This window comes from Gymnoscopelus microlampas (genome assembly GCF_963454915.1).
Source record: "Gymnoscopelus microlampas genome assembly, chromosome: 6".
In the NCBI taxonomy this organism is placed as follows: Eukaryota; Metazoa; Chordata; class Actinopteri; order Myctophiformes; family Myctophidae; genus Gymnoscopelus; species Gymnoscopelus microlampas.
The window spans coordinates 19,857,365-19,872,684 of NC_139943.1; the positions used below are offsets into that span (position 1 = coordinate 19,857,365).

Here is a 15,320-nt window from a genome sequence, read left to right on the forward strand (position 1 = left end):
TGCATGTGTGAGAGAGAGAGTTGGAGAGTGTGTGTGTGTGTGTGTGTGTGTGTGTGTGTGTGTGTGTGTGTGTGTGTGTGTGTGTGTGTGTGTGTGTGTGTGTGTGTGTGTGTGTGTGTGTGTGTGTGTGTGTGTGTGTGTGTGTGTGTGCGTGCGTATGAAGGAATGTTGACATTGTGATGCTGAATATCACGGCTGGTCCGCAGAACCTTGTTAGCTTTCTATACTGGAAACAACACATATTTAATCTCTCTCTCTTATTCACATAAACACACACACAGGCATACATACAGTCTGGAGCACGGAAGCTCTGAAAATGATCAGAGGATAAAGCGGATGTGACGCCTCCTCCCCGCTTCCGTTTCGTCTTTACAGTCGCACATAATTAACCTAATAATATGAATCAAAATAAGCATATAGTTTGTGTGTCTTTTAGTGTATTATTATTATTATTATTATTTAGTGTGTTAGTTTTAGTGTAAAAATATTTTTAGATATATTTTCGTCAAAGGAAATGACAAACAGGTGACAGCTTCCGTTCAAGTGGATCCTTATTATGGCGGGGAAAAAGCCGTCCAAGTACACACGTACAACTCAGGTCCGTTTCACTAAGACTAGAGGGTTTAACCCATTAAGACCTGAGGCCAATTCTACAAATGTCTTTTCTTTGCTATATCAGTGTTGCTCAAACGTTTTCATGTCAAGGACCCCTAAAATGATATGTATTTGGCCACAGACCCCCATCTCAAAATATTTTGATCCAGGGACCCCCAGAAGCAAAGATTTGAGTTAAAAATGTTTGTTTAAAAAAAATACATAATCTACAAATCTTATTATATTCAAAGATTTGCACATACTGTTCAAGATTTTTCAAAAACAGCAGATATACAAGCTGATAGCGCGGCACGAAGTGACGCGCTATGAGCTTGTATATCTGCTATTTTTGAATAGCCAAAGAATAAAATAATGGTTAAAGTGGTTACACAGATGCTGTCTCAGTTTAAATTTTAATGGGTTAAGTGGGTAATTTTACTGTGTGTGAAGATGTGAACTGGCACGGTTTACTTCCAGAGCACACACAAGCTACACATTTACGACTAGGTCACATATTATCTTGGTAGGAAAAGTATTCCAAATCACCAGAATGAATGTCTACATCTACTATTACTCTGCTGCTAAAAGTCTGGGGACGACCCCAGTTTCTTATTTTAGAATTTCAGTATTTACGTTTTTTTTTCCTGATTGTGAAGACTGATGGCCGAGAGAGATTATATTGAGGGAGGAAGAGAGAGAGAGGGGGGGAGAGAGAGAGAGAGCAGAAATGTCATTCTTCAGGCATAATCACTGGAACATTCCATCTCGTCCTCTGTGATTAAATGTTAAACGGTGCATTTATATAGCGCCTTTATCCAGGGCGCTTTACAATGTGCATTACATTCCCCCCGTTCACACACACATTCATACAACGACGGCGGAGGAAAACTGCTCACCGGGAGCAATTAGGGGTTCAGTGTCCTGCTCAAGGACACTTTGACACTCTGGGTCGAGCCCGGGATCGAATTGGAAATCTTTCCGGTTACCAAGACGCCGCTCCACCTCCTCAGCCACTGCCGCCCCTGATTATGCCAAGCTCACTCCCGGCACACTTAGTATTCATAATGGCCGATGCAACCAGGACATGACTCGTCAGCCATACATAATAAGTCGTTTATTAAAAATGTATTTGATTAAGACATTTCCAGCATGTCACAGACCAATGGCTTTAAACCTTTTTGTAACGGGAACCAAGCTCTCAGAATAGTGGTACCACAGACAGAGAAAGATCACCTTTCAATTTCAAATAGAAAAGTCCCCCAGTTTGATGTGTAGAGTCAGATTACTTCAATGGCACTCACCTTTGCTGAATAGTACTACAGTAATTATAAAGCAGTGGTACCCACACATTTTCATAGTGGGGCCGGGGGGTACACTTAGTTTTTTTTATTTATTCAGAAAATTGATAAATTGTATGAAAGGCAAAAACCTAGATACTTGCGACCCAGTAACACTGTGCTACAGTCATCAACATCTCATTCTGTGTATTTGTGACAGAGGAATCATTCTAACTTATTATTACCTGTTTTGTTGTCACGTTGACTGAACACACGTGCAGCGGGAATTGAACCTAGCTCTGACTATGTTTCGGTCCTTTGTTTTTTGTTGTTTTTTCCTTTGTGACTGGGATGGTCAGTTTAACCACTCTAAACTGCCATGACATCCAATAAAATGATATTCTAAGCTACACTACGCTACACACATCACACACATCAGGATCAGTACTTCTATAATAGCTGCAGTAGTTGTGTGAAACATGGCACAACAACACATACTTGACACAAAGACTTTGTGTCAATCCTCCTTCCAACCTCCTCATTAGAGCATCCACCTCTCTGCCCAGCACTCTGCCTCAGGCCTGCCCTCTGTCTTTCCATCCACCATCTGTCTCCTCCCATTACCTGGGGATCTGCCCTATACACTGCTCACTGTCAGTCAACCTCTCTCTCTCTCTCTCTCTCTCTCTCTCTCTCTCTCTCTCTCCAGTTCAGTTTTTTCCCTGCCTCTCACTCTCTCTTTTACTCTCTTGTTGTCTTGTATCCTCCGACTGCTTTTCTTTTCTGTCCAATCAAACACAAGCATGTGTGCTTGTGCAGTCTGCTTCTTGCTGCCCAATATCTCAAAACACTGTTCTCTCTCCTCTCAGTAGAAATTACAATCCACAATTGCTTTCTTTTGAATGTCTAGCACTGATTTGATGGATGAATGGATGGGTGGCTGTGTGGGTGGGTAAGATAATGCAGGGATGGAAAGTACTGGCAAGCTAGCCAGATGTATGGAGGATCAGGAGGAGACGCTGTTGGGGGCTCGTCCGAGGACGACCTAAGAGAGACGGGGAAATTCAGTTTCAGCTCAGCTGATGGCTGGTCAGATGGTCATAAGGAGAGCTGGGGGTGGGGGGGGGGTGTTAGGGGTTAAGTGTCTTGCTCGAGTACACTTAGACACGTATGCTGGGCAGGCATGGAAGGATGGATGGAATGAAGGAAGGATAGTTGGGGGGAGCATTGTTACTCATAGCGGTGCTGTGTCCTCTTTTTTTGTTTTTGGTAATTTGCCCTCCTCATTAAATAGGAGCTCCCTGTCCACCAATCAATATCTTTCAAACTCCAGTGTGGTTTTCCCCTGATTTATCATTTACAATTTACTTAATTTACTTACCGGTAAGTGAATTGCAAGGGGCAACTGTCTACACAAACATCCCTTTTAATAAAATGATATGGAAATGCAAACCGGACGAGAATTGAATCTCCCTTTCCAGGCCAGTGCCTAAATAATGTCTAATTTATGCTCTGTCGTAGCACGAAAATAGCCCATCTGTAAGCTCACAAGCTGTGAGCTTGTAGATTGCCAGTTCTTCGGCAGAGGACACCATCATACCATGAAGCATAATACATCAGGCTTAACTCCAATAGATTCAACTTTCTCTTCCAGAACACATCTCGGTGCTTGTTTGCGCAGCATTTTTAAAGCTTGTTTACTCTCCAGCCCGTCTGGAATATCATGGAGATGGGCCACTATTTACCACACTTCTTCTTTATTTGGCAGACCAGAAGCAGCGGAGACGAGTATTTGATGTGGTGCATTCCATTACGAATGACCGCTGCAAAGATTCATAATAAGAAATAAGAAGCGCTCTCAAATACCTGGGTATTTATCTGGATGGATGAAATTATGAAAATGCAGTGGGAGAAAGAGTCTAAATAAGATACAAACCCAGTAAAGTTTAAGTTTGTTTTCACCAGTCAAGTCAAATTTATTCATATACCACATCTTAGTATAATAGCACAGTTACCGTAGACTTTTTTTTCCCTTCTTCTTTTTTTTTCCATTTTTTGCACAATACAACAAAAACAGCCAACAACAACAACATAACAAAAACAGATTGTGCAAGTGAGATTGAAAAACCCAGTGTGGTTTATAAAGTTGATCTGCCCTCATTTCACATCAACAATACAGATAGAAAAGTAACACTCCGAAAATAATTAGCACCATAGTACAACAAAGCAAGAGAAACTCAGCGCAACACCACAAAAGGAAACGACTCAGCTCTAGAAGGTTCAAGGAAGCACCTTTACGGGTCCATTTGGTTCCATTTAGAAACTCAGAATGAAATTAGCACTGAGATTTATACTGTGTAATACCATGCATGCGATGCGAGAGTGCGGTCAAATGCGGTGAATCGCTGCTCTCCACACTATCCTATTTAACATCCGGGTCTTGAGCTCCAATGGTGGAAAATAACTAAAAGTACATTTACTTGTTTAAATGTTGAGGTATTTTTACTTTATTGGAGTATTTCCAATTTTCATTATTTTTTACTTCTACTCCACTACATCTCGGATCCAAATATTGTACTTTTTACTCCACTACATTTATTTTAAAACTTAAGTTATAGTTACTTTGTAGATTTTGATTATTGTTACAAAGCATACATTAACCACCTCAGCCTTATATATATATATATATATATATATATATTTCGGCCATTTGAAAACAGTAGATCTACAAGCTCACAATGGGTTGCGATGCTATCTGCTATTTTCAAAAGATTTGTATACATTTGAAAACTTGTGAAGTGGGACATTCTGCATAATGAGAACTTTTATTTTTGGTACTTTAAGTACATTTTTATGTCAATAATTTTGTACTTTTACTCAAGTACATTTTGAATTCCGGACTTTCACTTGTAACAGAGTATTTCTACATTGCAGTATTGGTACTTTTACTTAAGTGAAAAATGTGAGTACTTTTCCACCACTGTTGAGCTCTACAGTGTTACTGTAGCTAAGTTGTCGCACCGCAGTGCATCTACGTAAGCACTGGAGCGCTTCTTGCCTTTCCTGGCTTTGCCCTTCGGTTGGCTCCCATAGTGTCAGTTTGCTTGCCATTAGTTCCGGGTGCCTGACTCGGTGCCCTCCATGCCAGCCTCATCCTTCTCTCTCTGACTTTGTCAAGTGACCTGTGGTAGGTCCCCGTAGAGGACCACATTTCTGATGTGGTCCGTCCATGTGACACCTAGTGTAGGGCTGTCACCATTAAAAAAATAAATTTGATTAATTGTCACTTAGGCTTCGTAATAAAAAAAATGCACAGGGCAGATATGACAAATAACTGAAATATACAAAGAAATTATTGACATATTTAATATTTTTTATAAATGTAAAGAAATAGCTGATATAGAAATAATAGCTTTGTGACGCTTGTAAGCTTGTAGATCTGATATTTCTGTTTTTTTTATATTTGAAAATGTGTGAAAATCTTTCAACATGGAAACGGTTATGTAAAAGTAATTGCGATTATCTAAAATAATTGCGATTAGACGATTATGTAATAATTGTGACAGGCCTACCCTAGTGCTGTTCGTAGCGTTCTTGTGTTGACTCCATCCAGGGCCCTTTTCCTGTTGTGCTGTGAGGGTCCATGTCTCAGCCCCATGCAGCAGTATGCAGTTCCACATGAACACTGCTGTCAGCTGGATTGACCTGTGTGTGTGTGTGTGTGTGTGTGTGTGTGTGTGTGTGTGTGTGTGTGTGTGTGTGTGTGTGTGTGTGTGTGTGTGTGTGTGTGTGTGTGTGTGTGTGTGTGTGTGTGTGTGTGTGTGTGTGTGTGTGTGTGTGTGTGTGTGTGTGTGTGTGTGTGTGTGTGTGTGTGTGTGTGTGTGTGTAGCTACCTAGACAGCCTCGACCGGATCGGGGCGCCAGACTACCAGCCCACAGAGCAGGATATTCTGAGGACCAGAGTGAAGACCACAGGCATCGTCGAAACGCACTTCACCTTCAAAAACCTGCACTTCAGGTCAGTATACACACACACACACACACACACACACACACACACGTTTGTACTTGTTGTCAGGACATCAACAATGTAGGGCGGTGATTTTATGCATGCCATTTTTACAATTTCTTGCCATTTTTAAGCCTATAAAGCTGAAAAATAGCAGATCTACAAGCACACGTGAGCTTGTAGATCAGCTATTTTTTGGGTGCACGACAAATCAGATCCCTGGGGGTCCCCGGACCCCACTTTGAGAACCAATCCTATACACTTTACCTGTGGGGACATTTGTTCCTGACAAGTATAGTAATACAAACACACACATACATTTTGCACATTTCCACACACATGCAGGTGCATGTGTGCACTCGTGAACCTGTGTATGCTAGAGCATTGGTTCTCAAAGTGGGGTCCGGGGACCCCCAGGGGTACTTGAGGGGGTTCCAGGGGGTCCCCAGCTAAATGATGGATAGGAACCAAATGGACCCTTATGGGTCTGTAACTCTACAGACCCAACATTGATATATCAAATATGAATTGGGGTCCCAATAAATGCCAATTTAGGGTCCCAATAAAATATAAATGGCATTAAATGGGGGTCCGTAGCCTAATGGATGTCAAAGTGGGGGTCCTTTGAAGTTAAAATGGTTGAGAATCACTGCTATAGAGCCGTAAAAACCTTCTCTTATGGGGGTCCCTGGCTTATCTTTTGAAATGGGGGTCCGCGGGCTAATAAGTGTCAATTTGGGGGTCCTTGGCATGAAAAGGTTTGAGAACCACTGTGCTAGAGGTACATACAGTACATACAATACTGTTCATGCAGACCTACACTCACATGCGCGCACATTTCGGTTCACGTGTGTCACAATTTACAAAAGCCATTCGTTGTCCTTATATACTGTATCTGCTTCTGTTATTGACAGCTACAGTACATAGTGTACTACAGGGCTCAGTTGTACATACTGTATACTATACCCATCATAAACTTTGTCTCTGTCAGAGGGGGGGGAAACCTTGTAGAGTACTGTATGTCCAAAACCCATTCTTTTTAACCCATTGAGACCTGAAGCCGATTCTACATGTCTCCTAAATCCCAACAGTTTTCTGAAAAACGTATGTTTCTATATCAGTGGTGCTCAATATTTTTCATGTCAAGGACCTATAAAAATTATATGTATTTGGCCGCGGACCCCCATCAAAATATTTTGTTCCAGGGACCCCCCAGGAGCAAAGATTTGAGTTAAAAATGTTAAAAAATATATATATTCAAAGATTTGCACACATTTTCACACATTTTCAAAAATAGCAGATCTACAAGCTTGTAGCGCGGCACTCGGTGCCGCGCTATGAGCTTGTATATCTGCTATTTTTGAATAGCCCAAAGTGTAAAATAATGCTTTTTAGCTAAAATCTAAAAATGACACAGTTCCAGGTCTTAATGGGTTAAGAAATGGGGGGAAATAACATGTGTTCCCACCCAGTGGATCCAATGTAGTTATTTTAGTCACAAGCTCTTTTTAATTTGTTCAATATTTATAAGACCCACAGACAGAATGAACCACTTTCACTTTAAAAATGTTCCGAAAATAGCAGATGTGCTGTGAGCGTGTACATTTTCGCTACTTTTGCGCTACACAGCACGATGAAGTCGTTAATGGCATTCAATAACCGGGGGAGAAAAAAACATATAAAAAGTTGAAATATGGAGATACAAGGTTTCTATCCGACAGACAGTGACGACTTAATGATGGGGATTCATTTCTTTGATGTCAACCCACCTTTCTGTCTACCACCAGCTTGGTTAAAGCAGTTAATTGTATGAATTTGGAGCTCGATATAAACCGAGTGTCTTCATTTGTGTATCTCTGCCATTTTAATGAGATCTGATTCAATTACAACCAAGAGCTGTAATGAGAGGGAGAGGAGCATGAGAGTGTGACAGAGTGAGATAGAAAGAGTTGTAAGTACACCGTCAAAATCCACAGTGTTCATTTAACCCATTAAGACCGGGAACGCATCTGTGTGTCATTTTTTTTATTTCTTTGGCTATTCAAAAATAGCAGATATACAAGCTCATAGCATGGCACCGAGGGCCACGCTATGAGCTTGTCGATCTGCTATTTTTGGGAAAAATCGTGGGTCTTCGAATATTTTTAACTCAAATCTTTGCTTCTGGGCATTCTACGAATGTCTTCTAAATTTTTTTTTTTGAAAAAACGTATGTTGCTATAATATCAGTGGTTCTCAAAAATGATATATATTTGGCCGTGGACCCCCATCTCAAAATATTTTGTTCCAGGTACCCCCAGAAGTTGTAACAGAGTTAAAAAAGTTCGCTTTAAAAAAAAAATATTAAAATAGTCAATTTTTTTCTAAAATAGCAGATCTACAAGTTCATAGCGCGGCACTCGGTGCCGTGCTATGAGCTTGTATATCTGCTATTTTTGAATAACCCAAGAAATCTTAAAATGACACACGGATGCGTTCCCGGATTGAATGGGTTAACTCCCAGGGTGTAACAAATGAACCCACAGGTCCAGGGCATAATACTGCGGATTTTACTCTGTGCCATATTTCTGCCTGCGCTTGCTTTGAAGCTCTCGCTTGTACTGTGCACGCGCACACACATGTGCAGATACATGCTCATATTCAGTATATACACTACACACACACACACACACACCCTTGCGCATGCACACACACACACAGCCAAAACTGAAGTGGTTAATGACCCATAGATAGCAATTATGTTACAATATTAGGTGTTTGCAGTATTATTATTATTTGACAAGTGATTTCTCGCTTTCTCTCTCTCTCTCTCTCTCTCTCTCTCTCTCTCTCTCTCTCTCTCTCTCTCTCTCTCTCTCTCTCTCTCTCTCTCTCTCTCTCTCCCTCTTTCTGTATATCCACAGTACAACCATCTTTCCCACACATGCACTGTCAGCAGAGTTGATCTGAAACAGGCACTGTGTGTGTGTGTGTGTGTGTGTGTGTGTGTGTGTGTGTGTGTGTGTGTGTGTGTGTGTGTGTGTGTGTGTGTGTGTGTGTGTGTGTGTGTGTGTGTGTGTGTGTGTGTGTGTGTGTGTGTGTGTGTGTGTGTGTGTGTGTGTGTGTGTGCGTGCGCGTGGTTGCGTGCGTGGTTGTGTGTAATGAATTCCATACCTCATACATATCACACTGTCTATTTCTATTCTCTCCTTCTCTCTCTCTCCCTTGCACACATACTGTACACACACACACACAGAGAGAGAAGATTTTATTAGATTTCCTTGCAGTGTATCATAAGCGGACAAATAGACAAATATACACACACAACACAAATAACACAAACGCGTGTGCACTGCACACACACTCACACACCATTTAAACAACCAGAAAAAATGGTTTTGTTTTGGTGACTGATGCTCTGCCCCGTTATTGTTCTGGTTCAGTAGGCGTTGTTTTTATTATGAAAAGCTATAAATTGATGTCAGTGTCAGCTCCATTACTATTACTGGCAGAGAATGCTGTGTGTGTGTGTGTGTGGGTGTGTGTGTGTGTGTGTGTGTGTGTGTGTGTGTGTGTGTGTGTGTGTGTGTGTGTGTGTGTGTGTGTGTGTGTGTGTGTGTGTGTGTGTGTGTGTGTGTGTGTGTGTGTGTGTGTGTGTGTGTGTGTGTGTGTGTGTGTGTGTGTGTGTGTGTGTGTGTGTGTGTGTGTGTGTGGGAGGCTCTGGGCTCTTGTGCCGTAACACAGTAGATTCCTGTCCGTCCCTCAACAGGGGAAGTCATTTCGGCCAGCCAAAATGTTTTGATGCTTGAGAAGAAAAGCACACGCTGACCAGTAAGGCATGATGAACAGGGAGTCCGTCATTAACCCGTTAAGACCGGGAACGCATCTGTGTCACTGTAGATTTCTTTGGCTACTCAAAAATAGCAGATATACAAGCTCGTAGTGCGGCACCGAGGTCCGCACTACGAGGTTGTAGATCTGCTATTTATTTATTTTTTAATTGTGAAAATGTGTGCAAATCTTGCAGGGAAATCGATGTCCCTGGAACAAAATATTTTGAGATGGGGGGGGGGGACAAAAGTGGACAAAAGGATATCATTTTGGGTGGTCCTTGACATGAAAAAAAGCACTGAGAAGCACTGATATTATAGCAACATACGTTTTTTTTCCGAAGATATTTGTAGAATCCCCAGAAAGAAGATTTGAGTTAAAAATGTTCGCTTTAAAAAACATACGTATACATTCAAAGATTTGCAAAAAAAAATCACAATTTTTCAAAAAGAAATGCTGATGCTTGAAGAGCATGAGCTTGTAGATCTGCTATTTTTGAATAGCCCAAGTATAAGATGGTTAAAATCTAAAATGACTGATGCTTTCCCGGTCTTAATGGGTTAATAGGAAATGAACCCAGATGCAGGACCCCTGGGTGTGAAGCGAAGGGAACTCTGAAGGGGTTTATTTGGCAATACTGACCGGCTCCCTGTTCATTATCCTGCTGTTATTGCATGGCTACTTCCTAAATAAGGGAAGCCCGAAGACAGGCCAATTGTGTCCGTACAGACCAGTGGTTCCCAAACTTTTTAGCTCGAGACCCAAAAGACAAAGTTTTATGTCTGAAAATAGCCGATCTACAAGCTCACAACATGTCGCAATGCAACGTGTCGTGAGCTTGTAGATCTGCTGTTTTCAATACTTATTAAAAGTATTTTTTCCCTCTAATTAATGGATTATTATTATTTTTTTATTTTTTTGATAAACGTTTGAATTTGTTTTTAACGTGTAAAACAATATTTTGGGAATCTTTTGAAATAATCGTAATTGAAAACAAAATGTAGGAAACAAAAAATAAAGGGGTATTTACTACTCCACAAAGCCGGATGCACCGGCTTTGTGGATTTGAACCCCCAGACTCCATGGTGGTGGTGGACAGCTACTTTTACCACTGCGCCACCCGAGTGCCCTACTACTACTACTACTGTACACATCGTCCAGGTGTAGGGAGATGAAACAACGAGGGGATGATACTGTACATACAGTAGTGGTTAATGTGCATTAACCACATACGTGCTCTGTGCCATGCTGCAGGCTCTTTGATGTGGGAGGTCAGAGGTCAGAGAGGAAGAAGTGGATCCACTGTTTCGAGGACGTGACGGCCATCATATTCTGCGTGGCGCTCAGCGGGTACGACCAGGTGCTGCACGAGGACGAAACCACGGTAAGACACACACACTCTCTCTCTCTCTCTCTCTAAGCAAGGACTGTACTGTACACACACTTACACCCCACAAACATTACCTTCTCGGCTGCTTATGTTGTATTATTTATATTATATTTTATATGATCTACATCTATTCTTTGTCTTTCTATGAAGAGTAAACAGAGAAAGCCATACTGTTTTGCCTTCAAACTTGCATAATGTGTCATTCTATCTTGTGACAAACAGTATTCCCTCTGGAATTCCTCCTGACTTGTGTTATCCTTCCGGTGTTCTTTTGAGTGGCATTAAAAAGTCTTATTAAAAGGACTTTCAGAAACCCTGTGTTTGTAGCAACAGAGTATACTTTTAAACTGCTACACTGCAATGTGTTCCATTACTTTGTGCAAATTGTGCATAATACATTTTCACCTTTGCTTTATGAGCAGTGAGAGGGTCAGAAAAGGTTAGGAATAATAACATCCAGGTAAATTTTAAACCCACTTGTGGGTTTGTCCGCAGTACTCTCTACCTGCATTTCAGACTTTAAATATACCCAGGCAATGCGAAGGACGGAAGTCAAATAGATTTTTGGGATCATAACATCTGCATAAAACCCACTCATGAAAGATGATGTACGGAAAAGAATAAGGAGTCTGCGCTATCTAAGCGAAAGATACTGACGTCTGAAGCAAATGAGCTGATTTACATGTGGAGTGCGAGACGCCACGTTCGGAGCTAATTTTATACCACTTGAAGTGGTTCCCATGGGTATAGCAGGCTGGGAAATCATGTACACAGAAAATAATCTCTAGTGTTAATTTAACTCTGAAGAGCGTACAAATGGAACCAAATGGACCTGTACGGGTCCATTTGGTTCCATCTGTACACTCTTCGGAGTTCAAGTTAGCTGTTGTTTGTGCAGATGCCATCCAATCTCCCTCTCAGCGTGAAGCACCACGACGGTACAGCTGCAAACTCTGTCTGAAACTGAATTAGTATCTCCTCCATGCCTCCCAATTAGCTTATTAGAACAGTATGTTTTTTGAACGCTGACCAACACCAAGAGGCAAGGAGGCTTGAATTTCAAAGAACAAGTATTTTATTACAGGGAAGTAAACATTGGCAGGGGAGGGGAGTAAAGCAATCAACTTAAATCTGGGGTGTTAATCTCCGGAGGTTGCTGTCCGACTGATGCATCCCTCACCCAGGAGAATGAGCCTCTGACTGGGCCTTGTTGGCATGATGGTGAAATGCAGCGAGATTCTGCCAAGGCTCGGAAAAGACGCGCTGTGATTGACCAGTAGTCACTTTGAGTGGCAGTTGGGGCAAATGCTCACATGATTTACGATTCTGTGCCTATCGGTACATAACTCGGTTCGGCACTGCAACTCGCTCACTTTGGCTCGCTCAGTGGTGCCTGTCATGGCTCAAGTTCGCTTGAGGCGGCGCGCCTCCGACGCGGTCCAAAACTATACTTTATTGGCCAAAAAAAATTGTCTGCGGTTGTCGGAAAAAGAGTGCTGGCAGCAGGATTCGATCACGAGGGGTTGGGGTCGGCAGTCCAATGCCCAGCGAGGCCACCAGACCAGTTAAGACCTTGTTTTCTCGTTTTTGCATTCAGCCAATCGCAATGCAGGCAGGGCGGGGCTTGGTAGAATCTCGCTGTAGAAAAATATCACGCTGCTGGCTGGCTTCAGTTTTATCCCTGGCTGATCAGAACACAGGTGTCGTCACTTGCTTGATTAGACATAATTTCAGACTGATTGAGGAGGTACCGGGGAATGTACCGCCCCTCAATCACTCTAAGGGTCCTAAGGGTCAGAGAGCTCCACCTACCACTGGGAGGACGCATGTCAGGGCAAGCCCACAGTGTCACTCCACAATGTGTTTACCTTAAACACTTCAACTACAGTTAAACAGCAAAAACAGCTAAACTTCTCTTCTATTTGTATCTTAGGTCAAAGTCAATATCATAAAGTAAACTGAATGTGTACTTGGGGGGAGGTCAAATAACATTACAACGTTACAGTCAATAGCAGACATCAGGATAATGACCCACTTGTATACTGATACCTGTAATACCACCAGGTCCTGTGTATTGACCTTATCAGGTCAATACACAGTCAAATCCTCCGTTAAAGCTATACTGCGCAACGTTCATTCCAGTGGTCTTATTTTGGCGACACCTGCCTGTAGCTCAATGTCATTGCAGCGTTTGTCGATAGGGAAGGAATGGTGAAAGATTTATGTGTTTGCGAATATTTGGAACAGTATTTATTAACGGTAAACTACGTAAATGAATACATTTCTATTTTGACGAATGGCAGTGTCTGTGCCAAAATGGGTCCATTTTCTAGACTCTCAGAGCACTGTGTATTGTGTGTACTATTATTGTAGGCTGTAGGGTTTCAGGTCTTGGTATAGAATTGATACGGTATGTGAGCATTGTTGTGCGCGCATGCACGTGCGTGCGTGCACACACACACACACACACATTCATTTTCATTCTACCTTGCTTATCTTACTTTTGTCCTAAGGACCCTTCCTTCACAGGCATTTACACACACACACACACACACACACACACACACACACACACACACACACACACTCACTCACCTTGCCAACGTGTTCTATTCTTATCTGCTTCCTCTCTGAAACACTATGAGCCTAAACACACACCTACACGCTGCTGCATACAAGTACAAACACACCCTGTTCCGCTTCTCTGTGCTCTGGGTGTAAACGGTGGTTGAAGTGCTTCATCTTCTTGCCCTCCAGACATCTCTTTCAGCACTGCTGGGTGAGTGAGTGTGTGTGTGTGAGTGTCTGTGCATGTTTGTATGACTGGGGAGTAGGCCTGTCACCATCATGAAATTTTACTTTACGATTAATTGTCACACAAATAATTGTTATTATGACCGGGAAAGCATCTGTATCATTTTAGATTTTACCTATATAATTTATATTTAGCAATACGTTTTTCAGAAATCTCTTAGGATTTAGAATTAGAAGGCATTTCGGTTTTGTAAAAAAGATACCACAGGGCAGATATGTCAAATAACATAAATATACAAAGACATTACTACTGGAAATAGCCAATCTTAAAGCTCACAACGTGTTCGGCTGTTTCCACTATTTTCTGAAAATGTATGAACATTTTTGAAAAAAGGAAACTATTATGCTGATAAGCAAAGATAATTGTGATTATCTGAAATAATTGCGATTTAGGTGATTATGTGATAATTGTGACAGGCCTCATGGGGGGTGATGGGGGGTGTTCTCTTCCATTTGTTTTTCCGTTCCTGCTCGCTGGCTCCTCCCACTCCTCCTGTCGCTCTCGCCATCGACTGTCCTCTCTAACCAATCAGCAATCAGATCTTCTACAGAAGCTCCGCCCGCAGACAGGTATGAAACCTCCGGATAGGTCCATGTACTCACAGTTTACTCACACCATGTACTGTAGGTTGTTTACAGTGGAAAGCAGAGAGAAAGAGAGAGAGAGGCACTGCTTTCAAGTTGTTGTTATTATAAAGAAGCTTTGACGTTTAGAATTTCAGCCAGTTGTCCTTCACAAAGCATTAGCCACCAAGTGCAACATACAGAACCTAGCATACAGCGCATTGATTGCTACGTTTTTTTCTCACTATTAATTCCAAGAATAGCTGATCTACGAACTCACACACAAAACAAGAGTCGCCTTGTGACGACAAAAAAAACAATGTATCATTACCAGAAGCACTTGTTTTGCCGTTTAGCCTTGTTTAATTAATTAATTATGAACCAACAAGTGCCTCAGGCTGGGTGGCATCTACCAACACCGGGTTCCAGGAGGAATTGTAATGAATGATGCTTGGAAACCCTTATGTGACTGATGCTCAATTAAACCCTATATACTTAGTAGACCGGAGTCCTCCAGGGATCTATGCTAGTCCCTCTCCCTTTTCCCCCTCTACACCAAATATGTTTGCCAAGCATAGCTCAAAACGCGTCGCATCGCATTGCGACAATTTGTGAGCTTGTAGATCTACTGTTCTTACAGAATGTTTTGTTTTGCCTCAGAATAGGGACACTAGGGTTCATATGGTTGAATAAAGTGACAACTGCTTAGTGAAGGACAACACCAGCATGTAAATGAAAATGTTCCTTTAATCTGTAGTTGAAAATTACAACTTGAAACAACTTACAGAAGTTTAGCTTTTTAGTCTTTAGTTTATTTAGCAATGCTGCTAATTTAATAATGACGGGTTTCATCCCCCCCCCC

At 41.8% G+C, this 15,320-nt stretch overlaps 1 protein-coding gene across 2 annotated transcripts in view; it reads left to right on the plus strand.

Annotated features, from left to right (window-relative positions):
• The window catches only part of gnao1a (guanine nucleotide binding protein (G protein), alpha activating activity polypeptide O, a), a 158,597-nt gene that overhangs the window by 113,954 nt on the left and 29,323 nt on the right, over positions 1-15,320 (plus strand). For both annotated transcript variants that reach the window (XM_084060758.1, XM_084060757.1), the window contains exons 5-6: positions 5,761-5,889; positions 10,945-11,074. In XM_084060758.1, the coding sequence (XP_083916884.1) occupies positions 5,761-5,889; positions 10,945-11,074 (259 nt within the window). The remainder of the gene's footprint in view (positions 1-5,760; positions 5,890-10,944; positions 11,075-15,320) is intronic.